This window comes from Cavia porcellus, unplaced genomic scaffold (genome assembly GCF_034190915.1).
Source record: "Cavia porcellus strain 051 isolate PalLab524CR breed Dunkin Hartley unplaced genomic scaffold, mCavPor4.1 scaffold_6, whole genome shotgun sequence".
NCBI classification, from domain to species: Eukaryota; Metazoa; Chordata; class Mammalia; order Rodentia; family Caviidae; genus Cavia; species Cavia porcellus.
Window position 1 is genome coordinate 101,305,363 of NW_026947489.1, and position 27,151 is coordinate 101,332,513.

General features: G+C 41.9%; 1 protein-coding gene across 11 annotated transcripts in view; it reads right to left on the reverse strand.

Moving 5' to 3' along the window:
• The window catches only part of Tead1 (TEA domain transcription factor 1), a 246,989-nt gene that overhangs the window by 174,480 nt on the left and 45,358 nt on the right, over positions 1 to 27,151 (reverse strand). For 2 of the 11 annotated variants that reach the window (XM_063251893.1, XM_063251896.1), the window contains exon 1: positions 13,606 to 13,931. The exons of 2 other annotated variants lie outside the window; for them this stretch is intronic. In XM_063251893.1, coding sequence (XP_063107963.1) covers positions 13,606 to 13,659 — 54 coding nt within the window. In that variant the 5' untranslated portion in view covers positions 13,660 to 13,931. Of the gene's footprint in view, positions 1 to 8,284; positions 8,315 to 8,345; positions 8,441 to 13,605; positions 13,938 to 27,151 lie in introns of those variants that run through there. 7 more of the 11 variants (XM_063251890.1, XM_063251891.1, XM_063251894.1 and 4 more) reach the window with 7 other exon arrangements.

Here is a 27,151-nt window from a genome sequence, read left to right on the forward strand (position 1 = left end):
AAAGCCTGAATCAATATGGCACTTCAGTGAAGACCTAGCTCTGCTCTCATTCTTCTACCACATACACTGAGACTCAAATGTTCTCTGAAAAACCCAATCAACCCACATGGATCTCATCAGCACTTAGAGCAGAAGATCCACAATCTAAGCTCTCACACTCCCAGGAGGAAAAGAATCCTCTTTGCTGCCAACTAAAGTAATTAAGAACAGGATGTGCCACTACATATTTTTCATCACAGTAGGTTTCAAGCAATTATTTTCTTGTATGGGTATTGGGTGTGGCTTATCTATCCCTGCCCATTTCTAATGAATCTGAGCATGCAGATCCTGATAACCATCCCAAATCATATTTTTTGAGTCCCAAGATAAGATCATAAAACTCCTAGGGAGCAGAAACACACTATGAAACTTCTAGGAGCAATATCATATAACAAAAGAACATTGGATAAAAATGGAACAACGTAATAGGCAAAACTATCCTTTTGGAATAAGTCCAGCTCTTATACAATACTAAAGAAGAAAAACCAAAACTGAATGTCTTATAGAAACCTGCATTAAAATTCCTTGCAAAGCTTAGTCATTAACAGTGTGCCATTGGCATGATATGCATGAAATAGACCAATGGATCAAAACAGTCTAGAAACAAACTCAGTCAAATATGTTCATTTCAATAGTGACAAAGATAACAGTGCACTGCTCTCAGTAAAAACTTGTCTTTCAATAAATGAGTCAGATTAAATTGATGTATTTTTTAATATAAAAGCTCTTAACCCTATATAATCAATTTTAGATCTGAATGTAAAAATTAAAATGATAAATAATTTAGAAGAAGCCCAGTAAAGTATCTAAGTAATTTTAAACTAGGCAAATATTACTTTGAAAGGACAACAAGTAGCTAGATATACTGACATGTGCCTATACTCCCAGCTACTTAGGACACTCAGGAATGAGAATTAAATGAGCTCAGGAATTCAAGGCCAAAAACAGAAGAGTGAGACCTCAAAAATCAAAAACTGGACTGTACTATTACCAAGAACTTCCTAACACTGAAAGAACTACCAAGAAAAAGAAAAGCTAACCACAAAATAAAGATCTTTGCAACACATTTAGTCAATGGACTCACATCCTTAATATACAAAGAATTCTCACAAAACAGTAAGAAATCAGAGAACAGGGCTGGGGATTTAGTTCAGCGGCATAAGCGCCTGCCTTGCAAGCAGGCAGTCGTGAGTTCGATCCCTGGTACCGAAAAAAATGAAAAAGACCCCCACACACAAAAAAAAAAAAAAAAGAAAAGAAAAAGAAATCAACAACATAAGGGGATAAAAAGTAAAAAGTTGCTATCGTTCAATGATAACCAAATGGCTAATAAAAGGGGAGTTGCATACCTAGTTATCAAACAAACACAAATTAAAACCAAGTGACATCAAACCCAGGCACTACACCAGCTAAAATGAAAGACAGATAATATCAAGTGATATCAGGAACATGGAACACCTAAAACTCAAAGATCACTGACAAGAGGGTACATTGGTTATAAGCATTCTGAAAAACTCTTGGGCAGTACGCAAGTACTATAAAACTGATAAGCATACCACAATATGTTTTGTGAACTCAGGAGCCGTATGTGGATAGTGGCCACACGTTCTGCAGCACAGACAGAAAGCCTTTTCCTCCCCTCAAAAGTTCTGAGACATTGCTACTATACAGCAATGAGAATAAATGAATCACAATTACTAGTCAGGGCTAGGGATTTAGCTCAGCAGCACAGCACCTGCCTGGCAAGCATGAGGTCCTGAGTTTGATTCCCAGTACCAAAAAATAATAATAATAAAAAAGTAAACAATTACTGTAACAAAATAGGTGAACTTCACAAAGGTAATATTGAGTGAAATAAACCAGATACAAAGGAAAACATTCATTCCTACTGTTCAAATACTGACAAAACTAATCTATATTGGTTCAGTCTTTGCCTAGCATGTGTGAGGACCTGAATTTAATGTTCAGCACTACAAAAAAAATCACACACATGCGCACACACACACACTCAAAGCAGGGGGAGACAGTCCTTCAGTGGAGTTGAGAATACTGACTGGAAGGCTTCTAAGGTTCTGGCCATGTTGCTGCAGACCAGTGGCTAGGGAGCCAGTGTGTTCACAATGGAAAAACGTTAAGACTCAATGCATGCAGTGTTGCTTGCACTTGACTAAAAATTGGGGAAAAAAAACATTCCCCCTTCAAAAAACACTGTTTCCATACCTTTCTGATTCTACAGTATCCTTACAGAAAATTTATTTCATAGCTCTAAATGAATTTTTGCTTTTCCTGAATGATACTTTTATGGGCTGCCATCAGCACACAAAGAGTTAATGGGAAGCAGCATCCTATGAGATTAGTCACTGGATTTAGTCCAAGACACTGAGCATGTTGTTCATTATGTCACATACTACTCTTTATAATCCACCCCCCCCCCCAAAAAAAAGAGCAGCCTGTAATCAACAGAGCAGCCTTCCCTTTTTTCACTAAGTACCAAAGTGCACTGAGCCTCAGTCGGTCTGTGAGTTTCATTTCCTTCCCAGTCCACACTGGTCCTCGCCTTCATCTGGGTCATCTCCTTTCCTCCCTACTTTTATGTTGCTTTACTGTCCTGCAAGCTACTTTAAATTCATTCTGAAACAAGATGGGTGTCAACATGAAAGTGAAATGATTTCACTTCTTCTAGCTGTCTCAGTTTAAAGAGGTATTATTGAATGCCTCCCCCACCAATGTACCAAGTGGTAGAAATTGATATAAACAAAGATGTTATACTCCTGATCTGAGCAAGCATCCTGTCTTACAGAGAACAAATACGATTAATGATCTCAAAACTACACACACACACACACACACACACATACACACACACACACACACCCCAGGCTGGATGCTTAACCTGATCTCTTGTACCCCTACGTTCCCACAGGCAGCACCTTAGCAGGCCAGTAAATCTGGACTTAAACTCATCCACCATACAGGAATGATTTGCACATGTGTCACCCCTGCCAAGTGCTAAGATCTCTAAGAACTGAGTCTATGCCTTTAGTGACTTTTCTATCCTTGACATTTTACACAGTGCCTTATACATACCAACTGATCCCTCAAAATGATACTGAATGCAAACGAACGAATGAATGACTAAGATGTCACATGCTGCACTGGGGGAATACTTATAGTACTGCTGGAGCATAGAAACAGGAGCCTTTTCTGTCCTACAGGTCAGAGTTTGGGAGAGGGAGCAAGTTATGCAGCTAATGACCAGGAGAGCATAGAACAGGAAGCTCTGTTTGGAGAAGTCTGGCAAAGAATGCAAAGCAGAAATACTGGGGCAGAGGCAGAAGGACTGAAGCTAGGCTGTATCACAGTGGGGTTCAGAAGCCAAGTGCAGAAAATGGAATGCTTCACAGAATGGGCAAAAACACCAGGGCTGTGTGAGCCACTCCTAAGGATTTATGCATGTATTTGTCTGTCTCTCTGTCTACTGGTGGGAATAAATGATAAAGAACTGATCATTTTACAAATCTGCAATCAGAAAATTTCAATCGAAGCATCTTTAATGTGGTCCAAGGCCATAATAGTTCCCTAAATAAATTCAAATATTACAATGTGGCATGTCCCTTAAGCATTCTAAGTTTATAAAGGCAAGAGCGTGACAATCCATAAAGACACTAACAGTGTATATAGTTATGTTTGCTTAAACAACTCAGAACCACAGGATTAACTCTGCTCAGTAGCCCATTCATTCATTTCTTCCAATAAATTGCTCATTGGCCTCTGTCTTCAAGCACTAACATCATTCTATTCTCCTGGCCCCAAAGAGAGGCTATGAACTTAGACTATGGTCATGCCTGACCCCAGCCGGGGACAGAAGCTACCCTTCCCTTCTTATTCAGTCACTCACGTTTATCAACATGTTGTGTGTGCCACACTGTACAAAATCTAGCAAAAGCCCATACAGGCTAATGCACAAATTAACCAAAAACAATGCCTGCTCATTAACATCCGTAAGTTTCCAATAAACTAAATCCCTACCCTTCAAATAAGAAATACAATCTGCCGCTTACATGATACAATGATGGAGGAGCTGCTAAGACAGGTCTCACTTTGTCAAAGATGAAAGAATTCAGGGACCAATTAAGCCCCAACCTCATGGTACTCCCTGTCCTCCAAATGGAAACCTACCTGCTCCTTGGTTTACACCAAGTTCAAAGTCAACAGAAAAGATCTTTAGCACTCTGGCTGGAGGTTGGTTGGGGCAGGCTAAGTGGGTAAAACTTGCTGTTCCCTCGTCAGACAATAAGCCATTCACACAAGTGAACAAATATTCTGTGAGCACCAAGTGTGGGCACAGGCTTGCATCGAGTAGTCCACAAGCACTTGAGTGCGTGTGGTGATGCAAGACCCCCAGCCCAAGAGAGGCACTGACAGAACCGCTGAGGTATCCACTCATCCAGGGACCCATTTTTGACTTCTGCCTTCACCTTCCCCCAGCCTGGGGTGCTCTGAAGGACAGCCATCCCCAGCTGGCAACTCCTTTTTCTTCTCAAACACACTCACACCCTCCTCTCCATCTTTACTCCCACCCATGAGTCACTTGTTCCAATGAAAAAATGCAAAGGCCACATCTTGATTCAATCTACATTTCTGCAGCTCCACGAGGCATACACAAAAAAGAGGAGGGGGACGTATTTCCTTCTAGGATCTTCCTCCTACAGATTCTACTAACCCTGGTACAGGATGAGGAGAGCGAACCCTCAGTACCTTATCGTGAATCAAATTAAACCCATTTCCAATCACACATTTAGCCCTCCCTCCTCTCAAGCAAATTTGCTAGAACTGATTCCCTCTCGGTTCAACTACTTCACAGTAACTCCACTTACAAATGTGATCTGAGAGGCTGAAAGGAAACCTGTGACCAAGACAGGGCCCTGGGACACAGCTCAGTGGCTGAGCACTTGCCTCACATGTGTGAAAGGCCCTGGGTTCAATCTCCAACACTGAAAGAAAAAGAAACCCACAGCCTGGCACAGTGAGTGCCAACCCTTTCAGGATCTCTTCTCTAATCAAAACATGCCTATGGGGGTGAGGGTGGGATGAGAGCTCCTGGATCCCTGAGAGAGCTCAGTCCCACAGCCCCTCTCAGAAATTCCACATCTGAGAGAACCTGCACTCAAAGGAGAGTACGGAAGTCACGCTTTCACCTGCTCTCCAGACCTAACCTGTCCTCTTGACCGCCTCTCTTCAAGTCCGCCCCACTAACTTGACTCCTTTGCAGAGAGAAGACCTTACCTTTTCTCTAAGCTGGGCGAGGCTCTGGCCCCTCCCATCATCACCACTGCCAATAACATGGTTCTACCAAGTTCCCTCAGCCTGGGCGACACAAGGTGTCTTCAAAGTTTAGGATTCTAGGCCCTGACGCCAATAGTACTGAACTGGAATTACCAGGACACGTATTTTTAGTGAAGCTCTCTGCCCTAGCCTGCAGCCAAGAGACATTTCCTTAAAATGGAAATAGGATTGTATCATAACCAATTCATTCTTCAGTCCTCAAATCTACAGCATGGCACTCTCGGCCCTCCACACCTGACCTCAGCCTGCTACCCCAGCTACTTGTCCAGGAACCCTATATTCTGACCCTGTGCCCATTTCTCAGTGCCGGGGTAAAGCTGGCTACTGTCTTAATCCCTCCAAGTGCCCAGGTCCTCCGTTCAGATGCATTGCCTGTCCCTGGCAGTCTGTCTTATGAATGTCTATCAGTCTTTTCAAAGCCAAAGCCACCAGCCTGTCCTGTGGGAACCTTAGCAGACTTCTCTCAGGGAAATTGTTTCAGTCTTAAACACACTTCCAATAACGTATTTAGTACTCTAATTTCTCTTAGATTAATATTTCCCAGCTTGTGCATATGCTCCTCAGCATTTCTATGTTTAACAGCTCCTCATACCTGTACCTGACAGGTTGTCAAAACATCAAAATATCTGCTGCCGTCCTAGAACACCAAAGAGTATGAATTTCAAACTTCCCCAGTTATTTACTGTACTTCAGTTTCATTTTACCCAAAACTGGATATAATAATACTGCCTATTCATTATACTCATTATAAAGATTAAGTGTGATGACACAAAGTACTGAGTCACTATATACACTATTTTAGCTCAATGTTTAGTGTTTATTTAGCTAAGTGCTCAAGTGTGTGCCTGAAACACTTCAAATTTTCATGTAACTGCTAAACAAATGCATAAAACAATAACTAATATTTAGAACTTACTTTTTAAATAATTACTATTTAAATATCTGCCCTCTGCTATACCACCAATTTTCAGAAGGCAGGGGCTTATCCACTTCTGCACCCCACCCTAACCCTGGCTTAGTTCAGTAAATAACCTGAACATGAAATATTTTAACAATTTTGACAACTCTTAAGAAATTCATCCACATCTGGGCAATTATGAGGGCGACCTCAGACATATCCTAGATGAGACCCATATGGCACAAGAAGTTCACTGGCTTCAAAATATTCCCATGGTTTCCAAAAACCCTATGGAGCTGGCCTCTAGCTCAACAACCCACTGTTTTTCTGGAACAGGGCCTGCCACCTGCTGAATCACAGTCTGAGGTCTCATTGGTGGCAGCGACACTGCCTCAGCAGCTGCCCAGCCTGGGAAGGGAGCTGCCACAGGAAGCTGCCTAGGCAGCTCTAGGTCAGTTCACCCCCAGGGGCCAGGGGATGCTCTGGGCCAGAGTGTCAGGTTACCACAAAAATAACAGAGGGCTGCCTAGTGCCAAGTGCAGGAGGGAAGTGTCCAGGAGGTGACAAAGAGGAGCCTGGGAAGAAAACAGACAGACATTTGAATAGCAGTCAATGCTGACCTGGGTTTTAAGAAATGTACTTTAAATTCATTAACTATGCTCCTCATACATAGCTCCACTACCACCCCTGCAGTAACTCATTCAGCCAGTATCCAACAGAACACCTATAGTCACACTAAACTGCTTGTAAGTGCCTTTAAAGAATTGCTTTAGGGCAAGCCTCAGACAGTGTGGTCGTTAGCTTTCCCACTAACACTGAAAACGTCAGATTTGGGTCAAAGAAGGTGTTCACAGGAATCCCCTCTCTGCTACTACTCACTTTAATTCTCTCAAACCTAAATCCAAACAGGATGGAGCTAGTTAGTCTATGGTACAACAAGCAGGTCTTCAAGAAAGAAAAGGCCAACAAAAAGCATTTATTTGCTATTGTTTCTTCCTAAAATGAAATCAAAGTTCACTCCTGTGCTTCCCTCCTGGAGGAAAGCTACCAGCTTGATGTGGTTGGCCCAGCCTGGATACTGCAAATAAAGTTAACTTCAATCACTGTAAGGAGTTAGCAGGGTATTGATTCTCCATCCATTATTCTTTCATCTTGGTTTACTCCATTCACGATGCCTCTTTAATGTACTCCTGGCAACTGTTTTACAAGTGGGTGGGTACAGACCCAGCTACAAAAAACATGCCCTTCTCCAGGTCAGGCAGGTAAACTCTTCTCACCCGGTGTATTAATTACATTTCCCATTATACTCTTGTAAGTGTGAAAGAATCTCTGGATGCTCTGACAGGCAAAGACTGAGCTAACTCTACCAGGTTCATCAGATTGACAACCTCAAGGTACTAAAAAGGCAGGCAAGAAGGAAAAAAAAATTAAACAGAAAAATACATTCTGTAAGCTTTTTAAAGTTAATTTGGATGGGGAAAGGATTCCCCCAAAATCACATTATCTTGTACTTACTGATTCATGTTTCCCTTGAAAATATCGAGGTGGCAGGTATTCTAAGGCACGGCGGTATTACGAACAAGAATCTATCCAATGCGAATGCGGAAAAAAGGCTTTACGAGGACAATTTCAGAGGCAGCCACGTTAGCACTAGACAAGCAGACTGTGTGTGCATGGTTTATTTTATTTTTTTAAGCTTTTAAAAAACGGCCCTCTCACAATCAAACTGATTTTAAAAAAACAACTTCACAGGGGACCCTATGGCTGGTAAGAGTTTGAGTCCTATAAATTTAGAAATACCACAGAAATAATGAAATTCACTGCAGTTTGATCCTGCTTTAAAAACAGCCACAGCCTACCTCCCAGAAGACAGGCTCTTATCCACCTTGCTATTCCTCGTGTGGTCAGAATTAACACACTTCATGCAGGGCACATCACACCAGGCAATTATCAACCAGCACTGACTTTGCTAAAAGATCTTTAATAATCCAGGCTTTTTACCATAAAAGCGCTCATTATTATCCCAGCTCTCTGAGCCTGTTCAGCGTGCCTGGTCACTTACACAAGGATGAGCAAAAACTGTGGACTTGACTCATCTTTCCCAGCTGTGTCTCCCAGGGAGCTGCTCGTGTCTCTGCAGCATGATACCCCACACTGGCCCACCAGGTTTAAAATTAGCCAAGCCCTGGCAAGCTGTGGGTAACCTTCTGACAAGGTTAGCCAGCAGAGCCGAGGAGAGACATTAATAAGAGGCCAAGTGAAGCCTTTCAACAAGACCATCAAGGGCCTCTCAGAAGCCTGGCCGTCTGGGAGCAGGATTGGGGTAAACTGGGCAGCGCAGGAAGAGGCTGACTTAGGCTCTTATTTTTATCCCATCAAGTCAGCAGCTTCCTTTACAGGCCACAAACACAACCTCCACATTCAAAGTTTAGATACAACATATCTACCCAACACCCTCAGTGATTTTTTTAAAAATGTAATCGGATTAAAATATTTCTGGAGTAGCTCTCATTATAAAGTTAATATCCATAGATAACAACAACAGAAGGAACACAGAAAAACATACACAGGAGAAAATAAGCGCTACTTATGTCCCACTGAATAACAATCAGTGCTAACCAGCCATTCTGATGTGTTTTCTTTCACTAACTTGTTTTTCTTCCTTGAGTTGAGGGGATTTCATTGCCCACCTACTATTTCACATTCAGTATTTTCCAGAGTCTTAAAAAAGTCTTTGAATGCATGATTTTAGGAGGTATATAGCATTCCACATTGTGGATATACTATCCTTTATTTCTTCATAGTTGGGCATTCAGATTTTGCCCAACTTATCCCTGTAACAAACATAATCATTTCCTAAGGACATGTTCCTAAACCAAAGGGCATGAACAATTTGAGGGCTACTGGTACTGATTGGGGCCCCACAAAAGACAGGCTCTTTATGCTTTCCGGACTTACCTTAAGCGTGTTCTGAATAAATGAGCACGTGTCATTGATTTTCAAGTAACCCTAAATTCTGCTGTGACTTTCCAAACACCTGGGAATAGATTGTTCAAAAAAGACCACCTGTCAAAGGTAATGCAGGGCTGCCCGCCGTGCCCTCACCCAAGAACACTCGACCTGGGCAGCCACGCTGGCTGTTCACCATGCTTAAATACCTCTGCAAGGGCAGGCCAGAGGAGAGCAATGCTCCAGTCTGCTGAACGCCCATTCTGCCAGTTTCCAAGGTCCTGCCACTATTCGTCAGGGTCTTGGTAAATGTCTGGTGCCCCTAGAGCCTCTAGTAATTTCTGTGTCAATGCCCTTCCTAGCTGGATGTTAAATATTTTAAATATCACCTCTGTCCACAGGCAATGTTTAACTTGAGCTACTTTTTAAACCAGGCAGTGGTGCCTATGTCTATAATCCCAGCACTCTAGAAGACTGAGACAGGAGAATCATGAGTTCTAGCCCAACCCTGGAAAACTTGATGACTTTGTAAGACCCAGTCTTAAAATAAAAAATAAAAAGGGCTGGGAATGTAGCTCAGTGTGAAAACTCTGGGTTAGGCCCAGGGAAATTATCAAGACTACACCAAAATGTTAAAAAAAATTTGTAAAAAAAATTTTTCAAACCAACCAATCTTTGGAAACCATTTTTTAAAAAATTTTAATTATTATCCCTTCAACACTGCTTCTTAGATTCATCCTATTTGCTAATACTTTATCTTTAAAACTTAAAATGATAATTATTAGGAAGCATTTGCCAAGATGTCTGGCAGGAGACCATTTCCATTAATTTACGCTTTACATTATCACAGTGAAGTGGGTTAGATAAAAAGATGAACTTCATAATCCTAAGAATGAAGAACATAGCACAAATATCAACGGCACTGTTACACCAAGGATGAAAGCTTTCTGCTTAAATTCCAGGTGACTTTGAGGAACTCTGAGGCCATCAACTATATTCTCAGCAAACTAAAAAGCACAAGAAGAATGAAATGTTTAAAAGTCAGAGCTTGAAGTTGCACCTGGACCACTCTGGTATATTTACCTGTGATATATACACAAGCAAGATCTACTGAGTACTTCCCTGGGCTAGGTACACCACTACACGCCTACAAACACCATTTCACCTTCTGCTCTCTTTGTTACGCTTAATTATCTTCTACATAAGACCATAAATAACTATTACATGGACAGTTTCATTTCCTCTGCATGTTTTTACCCACACTCTGGGTAGGGATGCCAAGGCAGGAAAGTCAGCCAAGGAAGAGAAAAAGGACAAACTCGGGGTCTGTATAATCAGACTTTGAAAACTGAGAAAGTGCTAGCCTGGGCTCATTACAGCACTGCCCAGGCGAGCAGGGAGGTCACAGCCCAAGCTGGAAAGAGCTCAAAGACAATACTCACCCACATCTCCATTTTGGAAAAATCTACTACCCTTTTTTTTTTTTTAAAGACAGGGTTTCACTCTGCACTTCAGGACTCACTTTGTAGCCCAGGCTGGCCTCGAACTCACAGCAATTCTCCTGCCTCTGCCTCTGCCTCCCAAATGTTGAGATTACAGGTGTGCACCACCATGCCGGGCTCTACTCCACATTTGAGACACTATGTGAGCTAGAAGCAAGACACAGATTCTATGCCACATCAGTGAGATTCCAATTGACAGAGTCAAGGGTGTGTCGGGTGCGCGAAATCAAAGAGCAAAACTTTAAGGACATACCTGTGGCCATCAATGACACTGATGTTCACAACCAACATTTATGCAACTCTGTACATGAGGTATGGGGCCCAGAACTTATATATTTGTAAGTTTTCTATTTTTTTTTTTTTTTTTAAATTTTGGGGTTTTGAGCTTTTGAGACGGGGCCTTGCCATGTTGCCTTGAACTCACCATGTAACCCAGGCCGGTCTCAAACCCACAGTAATGAATGCTTCTGCCTTAGCCTCTTAACTGGTGGGATTATACCCAGGGAAAGTTTAATGTTTCTTTTTAAATAATGACATGCACAGGTTACAATAGGACATTTCAATATATGTATGGATTGTGGGATGATGATGTAGTAACCAGTATTTCACCTCAAATATTGATCATTTCTTTGTGGTAAAAACATTTTAAAATCTTCTCTTTTAGTTACTTTGAAACACACAATTTTTAACTCTGTTCACCAAGACACCAGAACTTGCTGCTCCCCTCCTAACTTAAACCTTACGCCCCTTGAGTAATATTTGCCCTCCACCACCTACCTGTCCCGCACTGGTAACACTTTTGGTAACTACTTTTCTATGCTCTGTGCCAATGAGTTCAACTTTTTTTGACTGTAGAGCTTCGCTTTTATTATTTTATTTAGTTCTCATCACAATTAATGTGACAAACATGATATTACCATCTCCATTATTTAGAAAAAGGACATTAAGTTTAAAAATATTACTTTGTCTAAAACCATCCCATTAGTCAGTGGTCAAACTAAAACACAAATCTAGGTCCATCTCCTCTTGAGATAGAGGCCTAACTGTGACATAGGCGGCTTCCTACCCCTGGAGGTAATCAATAGCTATGAGACCTTAACGGCAATGCTGCAGACAGGCCCAAAGGAGATAAGTAAGGACCCAACCCACCGCCTGATCTACTGCAGGAGAAAACAAACTACCCACTGCAGGGCAGGCTTCGCCTTCTGTCTGTGGGACGTAGGAAGCAGCTAAGCACCAGAGAAAGAAGCGAGTACACCGTCAAAGTCGCAGCTTTGCTCTTTTGGCCTCCAAAGGCAGCTGACAAGCAAGGCTGCTGTGGAATCCAGCCTCTGGCGACCACATTGCCTGCAGAGCTGGCACGTGGCAAAAACCATGCTTCCTCCTGCTGCTCCAAAGCACAATGGCCAAGGGTTTCTGCCCTTCTTTGTATTCCCTGTACCTGCACTTTTCTCCAACACAAAACTAACATCTGTGATAATTAAACAACCCACATTTATTTTGGAAGATAGCAGGAACACAATCAGAAAAGGAGATGAATGGAAATTCACGGAGAACAAGCATATGGAAGGAGACAAGCAGCACACTTAGGTGTTATTTTAAACCTCCTAATCAGCAAACCTCTGAAGACAATAATCACATCTGTAGACACAAATGGACTTAGGGATGGTGCTGGGGTGGTGGGTTGGGAAGATCCAATTAGTCACACTTGCTCAGAGCCTCAAAAGACTTAAATCCTTTGACCTACTAATCCTAACCCTAGAAAACTACCAAAAAGACAAAAATCCAATGGAATACATACATATATTTGCATAAACGTGTATATTGTAGAATCAATCACCTGTACTATGAGAAGAATGACTAATAAAATCGAAATACATAAACGTAAAGAAAACTGGGCTTTCCTTTAAAGGAATGACTAAAAAGAACTGACACATGAAAGAACGCTTACAGAATAGCAGCATTAAATTTTGAATAGCAGATTATCTACTTGGCATGAGGTTCTGGCTTCAATCTCTAGCACCAAAAAAATAAACAAAATCTATAGGGAGTCTAACTTTAGTTTTATGCATGTAGTACATAAAGTGAAATTAAAAGAGAAACTGCTAAGTACTATGTTAGGAAAGTGACATTACAGGTTTTTTCCATGTTTTTGTTGTTTTTGCAATTCTAAAGAAATAATTCCATTTTTTAAAGAAATGCTAAGTAAACCTCACACATAAAGTTCAAGGTGTCTGACAACTTGAATACTAAAAGAAAATGCTTAAGAGATCAGAGAGACATGCCGATTTGAACCCTTCTCCAGGACCCAGGGAGCCAACCTCAAACTTTGTAAGTGTAGTCCTGACCTTCAAGCACACACACAGACACTGCAGCCCATTTCAGGTAAACCAAAGGTCTGACCCACCAAACACTACAGAAACAACACTGGTCTCAGAACCTTACTGCGTTCTAAGCACTCACTCTCTGCAACAATCGTATTACAGAAGTATTATTGTTACTCTCATTTGAGAGGTGAGGAAACTTAGACAGAAAAAGAATATAAGTTGTTCCACATCACTGAGATCAGAGGCAGAGCCAGGACTGGAATGCAGGTAGTCTGACTCAAGCCTACAATGCAAGTTACCACAGCAAACTGTCTGTACATACAGCCAAGACCACTGCCAATGCAACGTTCTTCCTCTTGTCTGCAATGTCTTTCCTCCCCTCTGCCACCAATAGAGCTCTGACACATACTTCTGGGGCAAACTGAATGGAGAAGCCTTCCCAGGATCTCCTACCCACCTGTTTGTTTTCTCTATAGCCTCCCAAAACTGTATGTTTAACTTCTCCTTCACCAATACGTATTGTTTAATAACCAACAGTGCCTACCTCTCTGGGTGGAAAAGAGATACAGGCATTCTTCGTATCTCCAGGGACTAGCATGATGACTGGCACCTAACGAAAAAGAGCCAGGGTATATGAATGATATCTCAGTAAAGGAACCAGAGAGCTAAGTAACATGTTGGTCAGTGAATATTTCATGTGCATTTGGAGTTAAAATAATAAAAGCTTAGCCAGGTATGGCTCACGCCTGTAATCCCAGCACTCGGGCGGCTGAGGTGGCAGGATCGTTGCAAGTTCGAGACCAGCCTGGGCTACAAAGTGAGCTCAAGGCCAGCCTGAACTGCCTAGCAAGACCCCCATCTCAAAAAAAAAAAAAAAAAAATAATAATAATAATAATAATAATAAAAGCTTGAATATCACACAGCATTTTAAAAAGGCAATTTTGACACATGCTGTAACATAATAAATCTTGAGACAATGCTAAGTAAAATAAGCTGGTCATAAAATGACAAACACTGTATGATTCCAGGCATATCCAGTATCTAGATTCGTCACACTCATAGGAACAGGAAGCAGAATGGTCCTTGCAGGGACTGGAGGGTTAAGCAGGTACTGAATTTCAGTTTTAGACATCAAAAGAGTTCTGTGGATGGATAACAGAAGAAATGCTGTCTATATATGCACAGTACAATGATGTGAATGATAGCACAATAATGTGAATGTAATCAATGCCAGAGAAATGTGCCCTAAAAATCATTAAGATGCTAAATTTATATGTACTATACCAAGATTTAAAAGGTAGGTAAAATAGACTGACAGATAGACTGACAGTGGCATCTCAAAGCCAAGAAATCAGATCAGGTCAAACTGATAGCTACCTTGCCTTCTCAACACCACTCACTGCGGGAAGGCACGACATCTGATAGATATTTCACACATACACAACTGCGGAATGCATCTTTCCAAGCATCATCTCACTCCAACAGAAATACTCTTCCATGGAGCCTTCCAGGATACCTACGTCCCTCTGAACAGTCCTGCTGCACACTCCCCTCGCAGTGCGGCCTTGCATTAGGGCACCTTTGTAATCTGCAGGAAGTTGGCCTTTCCAGAGTCTAGCTCAGAGGGCGGTACCCTCATTCGTGTCGCTAGAGTATTGGCTCCGCACCCAGCACTTTTCAGGGAGTCAATGTATGAACAGCTGACAGGGTGAGGCTCAGAACTACCCTGGTTCCCACAGCTCACATAACAAGAGGGCCACCTTAAGAAGTGGTAAGAAAGGCCAATCAGGGGCTGGGGATTTAGCTCAGCGGCATAAGTGCTTGCCTTGTAAGCAGGCAGTCGTGAGTTCGATCCCTGGTACCGATAAAAACGAAAAAGACCAAAAAAAAAAAAAAAAAAGAAAGGCCAATAATGACCCATAGAAAATAGAAAGATTTACTAACCTGAATACGAAAGGAAAAAATCCAGATACAGATGAGTCCCAGAGAGGTCCCTAGTTGTGGTTAGAAGAAAGAGGAATTTGTGAAAAAGGTGACTTCCAGAATCTATCCGGCCTCAGCCCTACCACTGAGTTAAAATTCAGCCCATCTTCTGAGCGCCCAGGATAAGACTCAGATGCCAGGTACAATGTGAGGGCTCAGGTACGGAACCCCTTCAAACTGTCTTGAGGTCAAAGGGAGTATTTTCCTCTTTGCAGGAACAAAAGTTTAAATTGCAGTTTGATCCGCTGTCCACCACCTATTCTTTGGGCTAAAATTAGAAAACACTTTTTACAGCTGCTAAATCTTTATCGATATTAGAAGTCATCTCCAAAGGTACTGGGCCAGTAATTGCTTTTCTTCACCAATTCCATTTTCCTTTCTTAGAGGCAGCTGGTACACCTATAACATTTCTTCTACATGTTTCTGCTACATAAATTACTAAATTATCCCTAAAACTCTTCCACTATATACTCCTTCAAGTTTATTCTCAGTTTATGTTTCACATAAGAGAAACAAATTTTTGAATCAGCAGAGCAAAGTATATTTCCCTCTTACTCCCCAACTACTAAACAAACAGTAAGACATGTGAAAAGGTACGCATAAACCAGGCTCACTCCGACCTGAGCGGGAAGCACAGCCACCTTCTTGCGCAACTGAGGGCAAGCCACAGAGATGACCATCCTGGGACCCTTGCTCATTACACAGAGTCCTTGCACAAACCATAGCGTTTGAGTCACACTCAAAGAGCTAAGGGATACCTGAAGATCTAAGACAGAGGAGCTGAGATGCCAAGTGCATTTTTAATGCAGATGATGATTGTATTTTTTTTACTAGTTTTTCACTATTTAGAAAAGCATCCTCATAGAGGAAGTTTTGTGAATTGTGGAGTCAGATATATAAACACACAGTGCAACTCTGAGGAGCTTAACTTTTATAAAGATCGAAAAGTAATATAATTTGCAGCAATTCCTTTTTTCTCCTCAAATAGCCTCATTTACAAACAGGAAAGCTGAAATGTGATTTTCAGGTAGCTTTCAATTCTATTTCTGCTCCATTCATCTATTCACCAAAATAAGCAAACCTCCAGCTTAGTCAGAGATGCAACACCTCAGAGATAAACGCTTCTGAAGTTCCATAAAATATTACTGACCATGGTATATGAATGCACATTCTAATATCACTTTTTGTCTAAAAAAAGCAACTAATTCTGACAAATAGAAGTGTAACCTTATAACCACCTATCAAAAGGCATTTTTCAGAAGTGTATCTTATTAAAAAATTATAAGTACATTTTTAAAGATAAAAAATGTACTTTCACATTTATAATGACTTAGTTAAAAGAAACAAAATTCATTTGGGAAGTTCAATGATATTCCCCACTTGTCTTTGTAATTTCTGCTTTAACTTTCATACTGTGCACAGCTAAGAATCAAAAACTAAGGTTCCAGCTAGAGTCCATCACACACCATGTGACCTTCAATAAAATTTCTAAATGTAAGCTAGGCCTAGGATCATAGGCCTATGATCCTAGCACTCTGGGAGGCTGAGGCAGGAACATTTCAAGTTCAAATCCAGCTCAAACAACTGAGTGGATAAGCAAGGCCCTGTCTCAAAATTTAAAAAATTAAAAAGAGGGCTTGGAATTTAGTTCAGTGGAAGGACTTGGGTTCAATTCTCAGTACACCTACCCCCCAAAAACCCTAAGTTTAATTAATATATTTAAGCATTATTCTTCGGGCTTTGAAGAGTCTACCTGAATATGACACTTACAAATATGATGAATTCATAGATTAAGACCAATCATTTAACTGTCCTCAGTGATTAAAAGGGGTACCCACTTCTGTCTCCACAATAATTCTTCTTTCTTTTTCTTTTTTCTTTTTTTTTTTTTGGTACTGGAATCGAACTCATGACCATGCGCTTGCAAGGCAGGCTTATGCCACTGAGCTAAATCCCCAGCTTTTTTTTTTTTCATAGTAATTCTTATATTCAACAAAACATATAAAATCTAAATTCAAATAGCATTTCAAATTATTTCTCTTCTGTAAAGAAATTCACTGTATTTTCAAGGTATACTGCTAACCAAGTAAACCTATCTGCCTAAACAGTTTAAGATAAGGCAATAACCAAAACAATAGGAAAAAGAAATAACCTTTGGTCTTAAAAGCTATAAACATGTCCTCGTATTCCAGGTTTGAATGAAATACACTGTACATGAGAGGAAAAAAAGGATGCATTTAGAATGGGAAAATATTATGTGCTAAATCAGAGAGGAATCTGAGAGGCCAACTATTTTCCAGAGTAAACAATTATTGCAATTATATTAATATTTTAAGAGATTTCACAATTCACACACACAGATGAAGTGCTCAAGGGACCGCCTTACTTTTCTCTAGCTGGAAGATCAAACACTGTCTCCAGTGTCCAGGTCCTAGAAGACTGATTGAGACACAGAATAGGCACCTGGGTTGCTCACAATTTAGCTGGGTGTCACAAAACACATGCAAGCATGCAGTAAGCTTCAACAAGTCTGCAGCCAACTTCAGGCTAAGCTTTGTGCTAAAGAGATAGAGATAAGTAACAAACAAACTCCTCCCTCAAAGATCTCAGTCCAGCAGGAGACAGATTCATCAAGAAACAATGCTAATGCATCCCAGTAAGTGCAGTGACAGGAAGATGCACTGAGAATGTAGGGAGCAGAGCGGCTGATGTTCAGGATGGAGGGCCTGTGTCAGCGTAGGTCAAGCATCTATCTGTCTGGTCACAGCTGTAAGCCCAGAACCCTAAACAGTGTGTGGCACATAGAATGTATACAATAAAAAGCAGCAGCTAAAGAGGCAGGGACAGCAAGCAGAAATCTGCTAATTCATAACCCTCACAGAGGATCTGAATGTACATTCAGCCACTTGCAGCTGTGTGTTCTGCTACAGGGTGTGACAAAATGACAAACAGAACAGTGGGCTCTACCAAAGGCGTTAACGTCAATCCCTGCTCTTGGGAAGATTCTACAATTTTCCCAGTGCAATCTTCTGGCCAGGGCAGAAATCAGGAGTGGCCTAAAACTACAGCAGTGGGTAAGACTTTTTTTTCCCTTTTTCCGCTTTTTCTTCTTCCTTTTCTGATCCTTGCTGCAGTAACCCTGTTTCAGTGCCAACTGAGGAAAAACTCAGAATAAATGAACCAAAAAGGAAGTAGGGGAGGAAGGGAGAGGAAAAACAGAATCCCCTGGCTGACTATGGAGAATGCAACAGATGATGCCATCGGTGGCACAACGAAGCCCTCACATTTCTAACCTGGAAAAGAGTGCGGCAGGGGAGTCCTGAGTGAGACACACACACACACAAGAAAGATTTCAATTTCTGTCTGGTCTACTGCTCTTCTGGCTTGCCTCAGTCAGATTCCTGACCATTAGCCTGAGTTACTTCCCTCCACATCTTCAAGCTTTAGTTTCTTTTATTAAATGTTTAAAAATGGAGAATATTAACACTGGACCCACACACAAAAAGTAGACCAAGCTAGTTTTAATGTAACTTTAGATCTCCCACTTTAAAAGATCCATATGGGAGCTTATGTGTTTCTGAGCACCATGCAGAAGTGTAGGTGAGGATGCACAGGTACTTGGGTATATGTTCTACACCACACATGTCTGTCATGTAAGTAGGCAAGCATTAGCAATGCGTCCACATGCAGCACACAGTCGTCTTCTCAGAGCCAAGGAAACTAGAACAGATACCACCACCACACCACAGAAGGGAGATGGACAGGTAAAGTGTGCACCCACCTGGGAACCTGCAAGCTTGCATGCTCACCTGACAAGATTCCACCCAAAGAAGAAGCTGTTAAAGTTCCCAAGCACCAATGTGCAAGGCTGGAGTGACTCAAACTCCCTGTGGATAGAGCAGGCCAGTAGAAACCACGAGGGCAGAAACTGTCCAGGGGTGGGAAACAAGGGCCCAGCCCTGCACTCAGCCCTAAAATAAACCACAACTACACCAGATTCCACAAAGGCCACTGCCATTTACATAGACACAGATGTGTAAGACTTCACCTTACACTGTTTTTGGTGTGTTCCCCAACCCAAGAAGAGAAGAACAGTGATATTCTTTCTTCTCCTTCTCAGGCAAAGAACCAGAGCTCAGGAATGCTGTTTCCCCAACCCGCTAAATTTGTTCATCTCAGAAAATGGAGACAGGTAAGACCCTTCGCTGTGGTCACTATTTAACATAATTGTCGAATATGAGGCAGCTAGTTTCTGGTCATCAACTCTCCTAGCAAGTATCTTCTGCCCCGGTTCACTTTATCCCAATTCTCATCTTTCGACGCCTTGGGCATTTACCCATATGCCTTGAGCAAAACTCCACTCACTGTCCCCTGGAAGACATCAAGATTATCTCAAGAACTAGCTCAACACCATATAACCCTGAGTATCATGGAAGGAGTGTTTAAATTCCTCTTTACTACAATAAAGAATAAAAATGATCAAGATCCAGTGAATAGCCAGGCATGGTAGGGCACACCTTTAATCCCAGCACTCAGGAGGCTGAGGCAGGAGGGTTGTTCCAAGTTTAAAACCAGCCTGAATTACAAAGTAAACTCAAAGTCAGCCTTACTGCATAGGAGACCCTGTCTCAAAAAGACAAAAAAGAATAAAGATCCAGTGAATGTAGATACCAATTTCCCAATTTGATGGTAATCACTGTGTACCATGCACATCAACAAAAAAAAAATTAGATAAATTCCTCTTTCCCACAATACTACCTGTGTTACCCAAGATCTGACCAGTATTGTCTCTCCATCCTTACTGTAAACCCCTCACCACACCTCAAGTCTGTATTTCTTTACATTCCTCATCACAGTGATAATCACTACCACCAAGTCTTAACTCTTAAGAGTTAAATTTATTTTCATGGCAACATGTCCTGGGTACCCACCAGTAATGTCTGACAAAATAAAAGTAAGGGGGCCAGAGAGTAAGCTCAGTGATGCAGTGCCCACCTGGCAAGTGTGAAATGCTGAGTTCAATTCCTGGTACTCGGGGAAAGAAAGAAAGTAAGAATTGAGTTTTAAAGAGAACTAATAGGATACAGTTTTGATTTTCAAATAATTTACAAGCAAGGAAGACTGAGATGTAAATAACTTCAGGGATTTGCTGAATCATTTAACACTGGAATTTACCAGTGACTTGGAAGGAATCACGACTATGTTCTGTTCCTGATACAATCTCAAAGGATATAATGACTGGCTGAGTTTAACAAGGTGGAAATTTAGTAAGGACAAAGGTCAAGTCATGCACTTAGGAAAAAAAAATCAACTCACAAGCACAGGATGCAGTGGATCATATGAGAAAGTCTTAAGGGACTGGGGTGCCCACCAGCTCAGTGACTCACTGTGATGAAGCTGTATAAACACCAAGGTAGCACCAGGCCGCCCTGATTAGAAGTGAGGCATTGGGAGGAAGGAAAGGGACTCAAATCTGGGTTCCAGGGACTAAAGAATGGTGAACGGTCAAAAATGAGCGTGTATTTGAAAGAGCAAATAGGACACAAATGAAGCCGCACCCACGGAGGAATGGGAATGGCAAGGCTGGACAGTGAATGCCTTAGGGACCCATGAGCGTTAGCTTCCAACTACAGTTCTGAGCTTTACGACTCCACCGCAGAAACAGTTTATCTAACCTATAACGCAGAGATTAACCTACAAGGGAATTTATTATAGCATGGCTTATACCTGCCAGAAAGTGGAAGGGCACAGGCAAAACATCAAACAAAAGGGAATAACTTACACATTTTATTATGAAATTATGTTATAAATGGCATTAAGTATTTATTGATATGAATTATTCAATAAAATCCTGTTTATTCCTCATGACAAAATAATATACACAAATAACAGCATTTAGAAAAAAAAAAAAAAAAAAAACAGCAATACATACTTCAAAAGCTGAACTGAAAACAGCCTGGCCAGGCACAATAGGACATGACTGTAATTCCAGACACTCAAGAGGCTGAAGCAAGGTTATAAGTTCAAGCTCTGCCTAGGCCCTCAAACAAGAGCTTCTCTCAAAATATAAAGGGACTAAGGAAGTGGCTCTGGGTTCCATCCCCAGTATGGGGAAGAGGGAAGACTCCCATGGGACAATCCCGATCTGAAAGGCTACGTGGGGTACAAAGCTAAGCAACAATGCTGAAATGACTGGTAGCTGTAATTTTTTCAATACTGCTTCATATTCTGCTTCTCTATTTTTTTCAGTTTCTTATAATGGACATACATTGGAAATTTGGTTAAAAATAATTTTAGGGAGCTAGGGATATACCTCAGTGGCATAGCACCTGCCTGGCAAGTGAAAGGCCCTGAGTTCAAGTCCCATTTCCAAATTTTTTATTATTTTACATTTTTCGAAAACAATTCTAAGTCACCTAGTTATGTCGTAAGAGTAATCAGACTTATGCTGCATGGTTCCATTAGAGGAGGAGAAAGAAAATTAAAATTTGTGGGCAAAGAGTCTAGGAGACCCACATCTGATTTAAATTTAAGAAAAAGGTCTGTAAGTGACAGTCTTTATAACAGTGAGCTCCCCATCAAAACAGCTGTGTATCTGAAATGCAGCACAACTATTTAGGATACAGTGTAGAACTATTATTTAGGATAGAGTGTAGGAGAGCGTTCTGTGATGTCATTTAGGCTTCTCCTAAATGACCTTTAATAAAGTTCTTTTTATCTCTGCACTCTAATGCCATCACACTACCTGAGTCAACCCTGCTCCAGAACCCACCATACCTCTCTTTCTCTCTTGTAAGTTCAAATCCTCAGTCAAGATGTTAAGATCTGCCTCTCTGCTGCCTTGCCAAGTCAGGGGAAAGTAAATACAGCCAAAAAGAAATCTCAAATGGGAAGCAAGTTCAAGTCCCAGTGGTACCCCTACGAAGTGGTAACCCTACAAAGAATACAGTCCTTAGACTAGTAACTTTATTTCTAGGAGCCTCCATGTCCTCAACTGTATGTTGAGGAAATTTGTTCAACTGCAAAAATCTAAAAATTTAAGCCCACCAAGCATTCTGTAAAGTGCTATACAAGCAAGGGCTTCTGGTGCAGCCCTGAGTGGTAACTGGTACACGATAGCTACTTAATTAATGTTTTATCAGTGATAAATGAACATTACTTTGACTCACTATGATGAACTAACAGGTGTGCCAACACACATTAATAAAATAGGAGGGAAACTGCCATCAAATATGCTGGACCTAGTAACTGCCACTGATATAAAACTGGTTGCCTTAGTGAAAAACATTGCAGCAACTCTGAAGGCTATGGATTGACAACACAAGGGTGTGACAGGCAACATATCCCAGCCTTACTCATTCCGGCAAACCTTCCTTTCCAGGGTTATCTCTTAAGAAAATGAGCTGGCAATCTAAGTTGAGAAACAGGGACCCAGACATTCTCCACTGTGACAGCATTTAAGAAGAAATTGGATGCCCAACTCTCAGCAAGACTTAGGGATCTCACTGGGTTGGAACCAGACAAAACTAATTCCAAGAGCCCACAAGATTCTATTAGAGTGGTTCAAGCACCACATCTAAGAAAAAGCCCTTTACACCTACTGCTTATCGTAACATAGTATAGTAATGAGTATTGATGAAGATGGGTCTTGATATTTTCTTTGTGATGTCTGCAAATTTCCTCCAAATAAGGATCCAGGCAGACTTCCATCTTTACCCACAACCCCTAGTGCATTCTGGGTATTCACTGAAGATTTTGTGATGTTTGGACTGAATCCTAACAGCACCCTGCTGAGGTGGGAGAGCTAGCACCACTGGCGTCACTTGGAAGGTTCACAGAAATACAGACCTTAGACCTGAACCCGTCCCAAAGCCACTAAATCGGAATCTGCAACTTAACAAGATGCCCAGATGATGCATATCTACTAACAAAGCAATGCTGACATTACTGCTCCACTGACTCCCCTCAAAAGCATGCAAAAGATTTGCAGAACTCTGATACAACTCATGATCTGAAGGCCCAGAAGAGGGCCTCATTCGTTCATTCACCTGTTTGAAAACTACATATTAAGATCTCAAGTAGTCCAGGTACTTTTTTAGGCACATCACTGAAGGGTAAGGCTCCTTTAATGTTAGAGAGAATCACTCACTATAGCTGCTTCTTCTCAGAACACATCTAAGAACAATTTAAGTGCCTCTAAATTCCAGCTCCTTATGAGCATTGCAGATGTCAGGACTAATACCTCTTTATACCTCTTCACAAAGCATCCTAGATGCCACCCACACAACAGCCAAACCCAGTGGATTGGGCGGAGACCCTTTCTATTTCTGCAGGTGCTACATTCCAAAAATGCTTTTTCTTACAAAGCATGGCAAGAATTCTACACTTAGGGAATCCAAGAGGTTAACTAAGGGCCTTATTTTTCTCTGGGGAGAAAAGAAAATAAAGAACTTCTCACAAACAGGTTTATATTTTTAAAATGCATTTATTTTATCAACTGCATGCTTGCAAGTCAAACATCTCAAAGACATTTTGCAGACAGATATTCTGGGAACACACTGGAGGCAGCTTATTTATCTGCCTCTATTACAAGACTAGCCCAAAGGGATGAGTATCAGATGCTATCTCCCACTGAAATAACTGGCTGCCTGGCTGCCAACCCTATGCCAGGTCACAGCTACCTCAAATATCCCTCCTTCAAACTGCCAAACTGCGTCTGCCCCTAGCCCTTTGCCCTCCATCAGGAAGCAGTATAATGAATACACAGGTGCAATATTCATACTGAACACAGCCACAATGATGAAAACCCCTGGGGACAGGTAGGATACTAGGTAAACACAGATTTCTGTTCTCACTGTCCAAAACGGAATGACAAAAGTGCACTCCATACTCCAGACAGCAACAACTATCCCTTAGCTCCCTTCTTTACTGCCTTTAAGTTCTGTTTTGATTCACAGAATTTAGCAAATAGGAACAGCTCTACCTTGGCCTGGTCAGAGAGCTTCTTGAGAGCAGGGGTTATGCCCTGCTCATCAGAGCGTCCCTGCAGCCCTGACCCATACACCTATCCAGGAAATAGAAGTAAAATTGCAATTCATTCACCAAGCATTTATTTAATCAGTTTGAGGAATACACGATGAAATGCTTGAAGACCAAAAAAAAAAAAAAAATACATTCTTGCTGGCCTTTTGAGACTAAACAAAACAAAGAACAAGAACTAGGAAAGCCTAGATACTGACTTCAACGTAAGGGGCAAGGGAATTCCCGGAGTAGAGCAAGCCAAGCACAACAGAACAGGAATTTTCTTATCCACAGCATCTCACACAGATCTGCCCTGCAATTCATTGTGCACTGAAGGCATTTCCCACACTCCAGATTCTCATTCTATGAGTGACTAAGTTTCTAGTCTGAGTTTGGAAGTACCAGTGCTCAGCATGGCTGGTATCTAGTATGTTAACCCTGAACTATTTTATTACAAAAGGAACAACAGCTCCTAATGATACACACTTTATACTGAACATTTCATAAAAACACTTTTTACAGGAATTTTAACCTTATTCTCCACTTTACTGTAGGTGGAGGTTAATTAAGGTCATGCAAGGAGGCTCAGGGAAACAAAAGGTTTCCACAGATTGCACTCCAGGGAGGATCCCATTTCTGCACCCTAAAACCTAATCCTATCATCACCCCTCTGCTGGTTCACTCCCTCCACCCCCACTTACCATCCACAAAAACACCTCCATCACATCACCATCTCACTTTTTTTTGAGACAGGGTCTCACTTTGTAGCCCAGGCTGGTCTCAAACTCGCAGATCCCCCTGCTTCAGCCTCCTGAGGGCTGGGTGTGAGTATAGGTGTGTGGACCACCTCCCCCAGCTCATCTCACATTTTCTAATAGTCTCATTTTAAAAGAAACAGCTGAAATTCACTCCAGTAATTTATTAGCCCAAAATGTACAAAAAGTATCGCACAACTTATGGTGGATATAAGCAAAATTGTTAGCAAACTATCTTCATTCTCTTTTCCTTGCACTAAGTCTTCAAAGTCCAGTAGTCATTTATCCCTTCTTTTGCATCTCAGCATCTCAGTTTGGACTTCCAGGGCACTCTCTCACACCCACCCCTGCCTTTGTCTCCAAGCAGATGACACCTTTTAAGATGCGTATCTTCTTGCGCGCGGGAAGGGGGGGGGCCTCATCGGGATCCAACTTAGGACCTCACACTTGCCAGGCAGGAGTTTGTGCCACTGAGCTATAGCCCCAGCCCCACATGACACCTTTTAAGTGACAATGACTTCAGCTGGACTTGAGAAATGAGGTTCCAGCTTTCACTCAAGACCATTTTCCCATTTTTAAAGTATTCATCCGCAAACTTCCAGTATCATGGTGGGTACTGCTTCTTCTAGGAATCACCCCCAACTAATTCCCCTCTGCTACGTATGCCCTAAGCTACCGTGACTTCACTCATCCCTGACAGCTCAGCCATGCTATCCCTGGATCTGTTCTTTGGAGACAGGTCTGTGTGTGTTTCATTCACAGCCTAACCCTGTCATCAACCCAGCACTGGCTCCAAGACTGTCAGCTGCATGGGAAGACAGGTGGATAAATGGGGTTTCTTCTGACACAAAATCTCTCTCACTGGGCCATAGTTTCCTCATCTGTAAAATCTCCCAGACCCCTGCTGGCTCTGCAGGTCAGTAAGGTGTTGCACAAGGATCTGTGCTGCTTACACTAGGTGACTGGGCCAGCTGTGTATTTATACTCAGTCCTCCTGCACACCCAGCCCTAGCAGGAGTTTGACCCAGAAGGAAAATCTACTTAGACTATGCTTTAGAGATTATTTATCTGAACCAGGGCAGACTTTTTTGTTTTTAAGTCTCCAGAAACTGTGAACTTTCGCTATTCTACTATGTGACAAAACGTATATATCATCTTTCCTTTTTTTTTTTTTTTTTGTACTGGAGATTGAACCCAGGGCCTTCACACTGAGCTATATCCCTGGCTAAAATATTATTATTAATATTATTATTGATCTTGAGAAATGAGCCCAGGCTGGGCTCATTTTTGATCCTCCCACCTCAGCCTCCAGAGTACACGACCACACCCAGTTCTTCTCACACAATTCTCAAACAGCTTATCTGCCCGGCTGTTTCTGTATGAAAACATGGAAAATGCTACATTTTGTCCTTAATGAATAAATAGCATGAAAGATCATAACAGTCAGATTTCTGCATCCCACAGTCTGGGTTTCTCATCATACCGCCTTTACGGTGATGGTGAACCCGTTTTCTTACCACTACACACCTCCGATTCATCATCCCCAGAATGGGGAAAACAAGATAGGCAATTCACCAAGTTGTTGGAATGTCAGGTTGCCTTGAGCCTGTGAAAGTGGGGAGGCATGAACACTCAAAGCCAATATAGCCACCACCAAGGCTCTGGACTGGGGAACTCAACAGTTGGAGCCCTGCATATACTTCCAGAGTAACACCAAACAGGCCCAGGATGGAGGGCTTCACACAGCCAAGCGAGCCAGGGAGGGCTCCTAAAGAAGGGTGGCCACCCCAGGTGACAAGCTCTGGTGCCTGATCCCACCAGGAGAAGGCTGTGGGGGAGGGCTGCCTCCTAGAGACAAAGGAGGAACAAAGGAGCTGCCTTCCCAGGAAAGACCCCGAGCAAAGGCACTGGGTGTTCAATTTCCATCCCCAAAGGGCAGCCACTGGGCAGGAGCCCCTTCCTCGGTGAGGCCAGGCCAAGCCAGGTCATGGCGGCAGAAGGAGGGGCATCATGCCTTTTCTTCCTTTCTTTCTCCTGTGTTTCAGAGGTGCCTGAACTTTCCCAAACTGGTTCTGCCCATTTCCAACAGGAACTAGGCTTGCGTGTGCGTGCACATTTTATTATTTCGGAAGAAAGCATTTGCAGTCAGAGAATGAGTCATCAGTAATCCTTGTCAATTTGCCAGCAGCCTGCCCCTCTTCATTACAAACGTAGAGATAAAAGCTCTTGCACTGCATTAGCTGGCATACGCCTCCACAGACAGCACAAATAAATTAATTGTGCCTCATCTCAAACAGCCCGAGAGGTGTGCGGGAGGGGGAAATATGCTT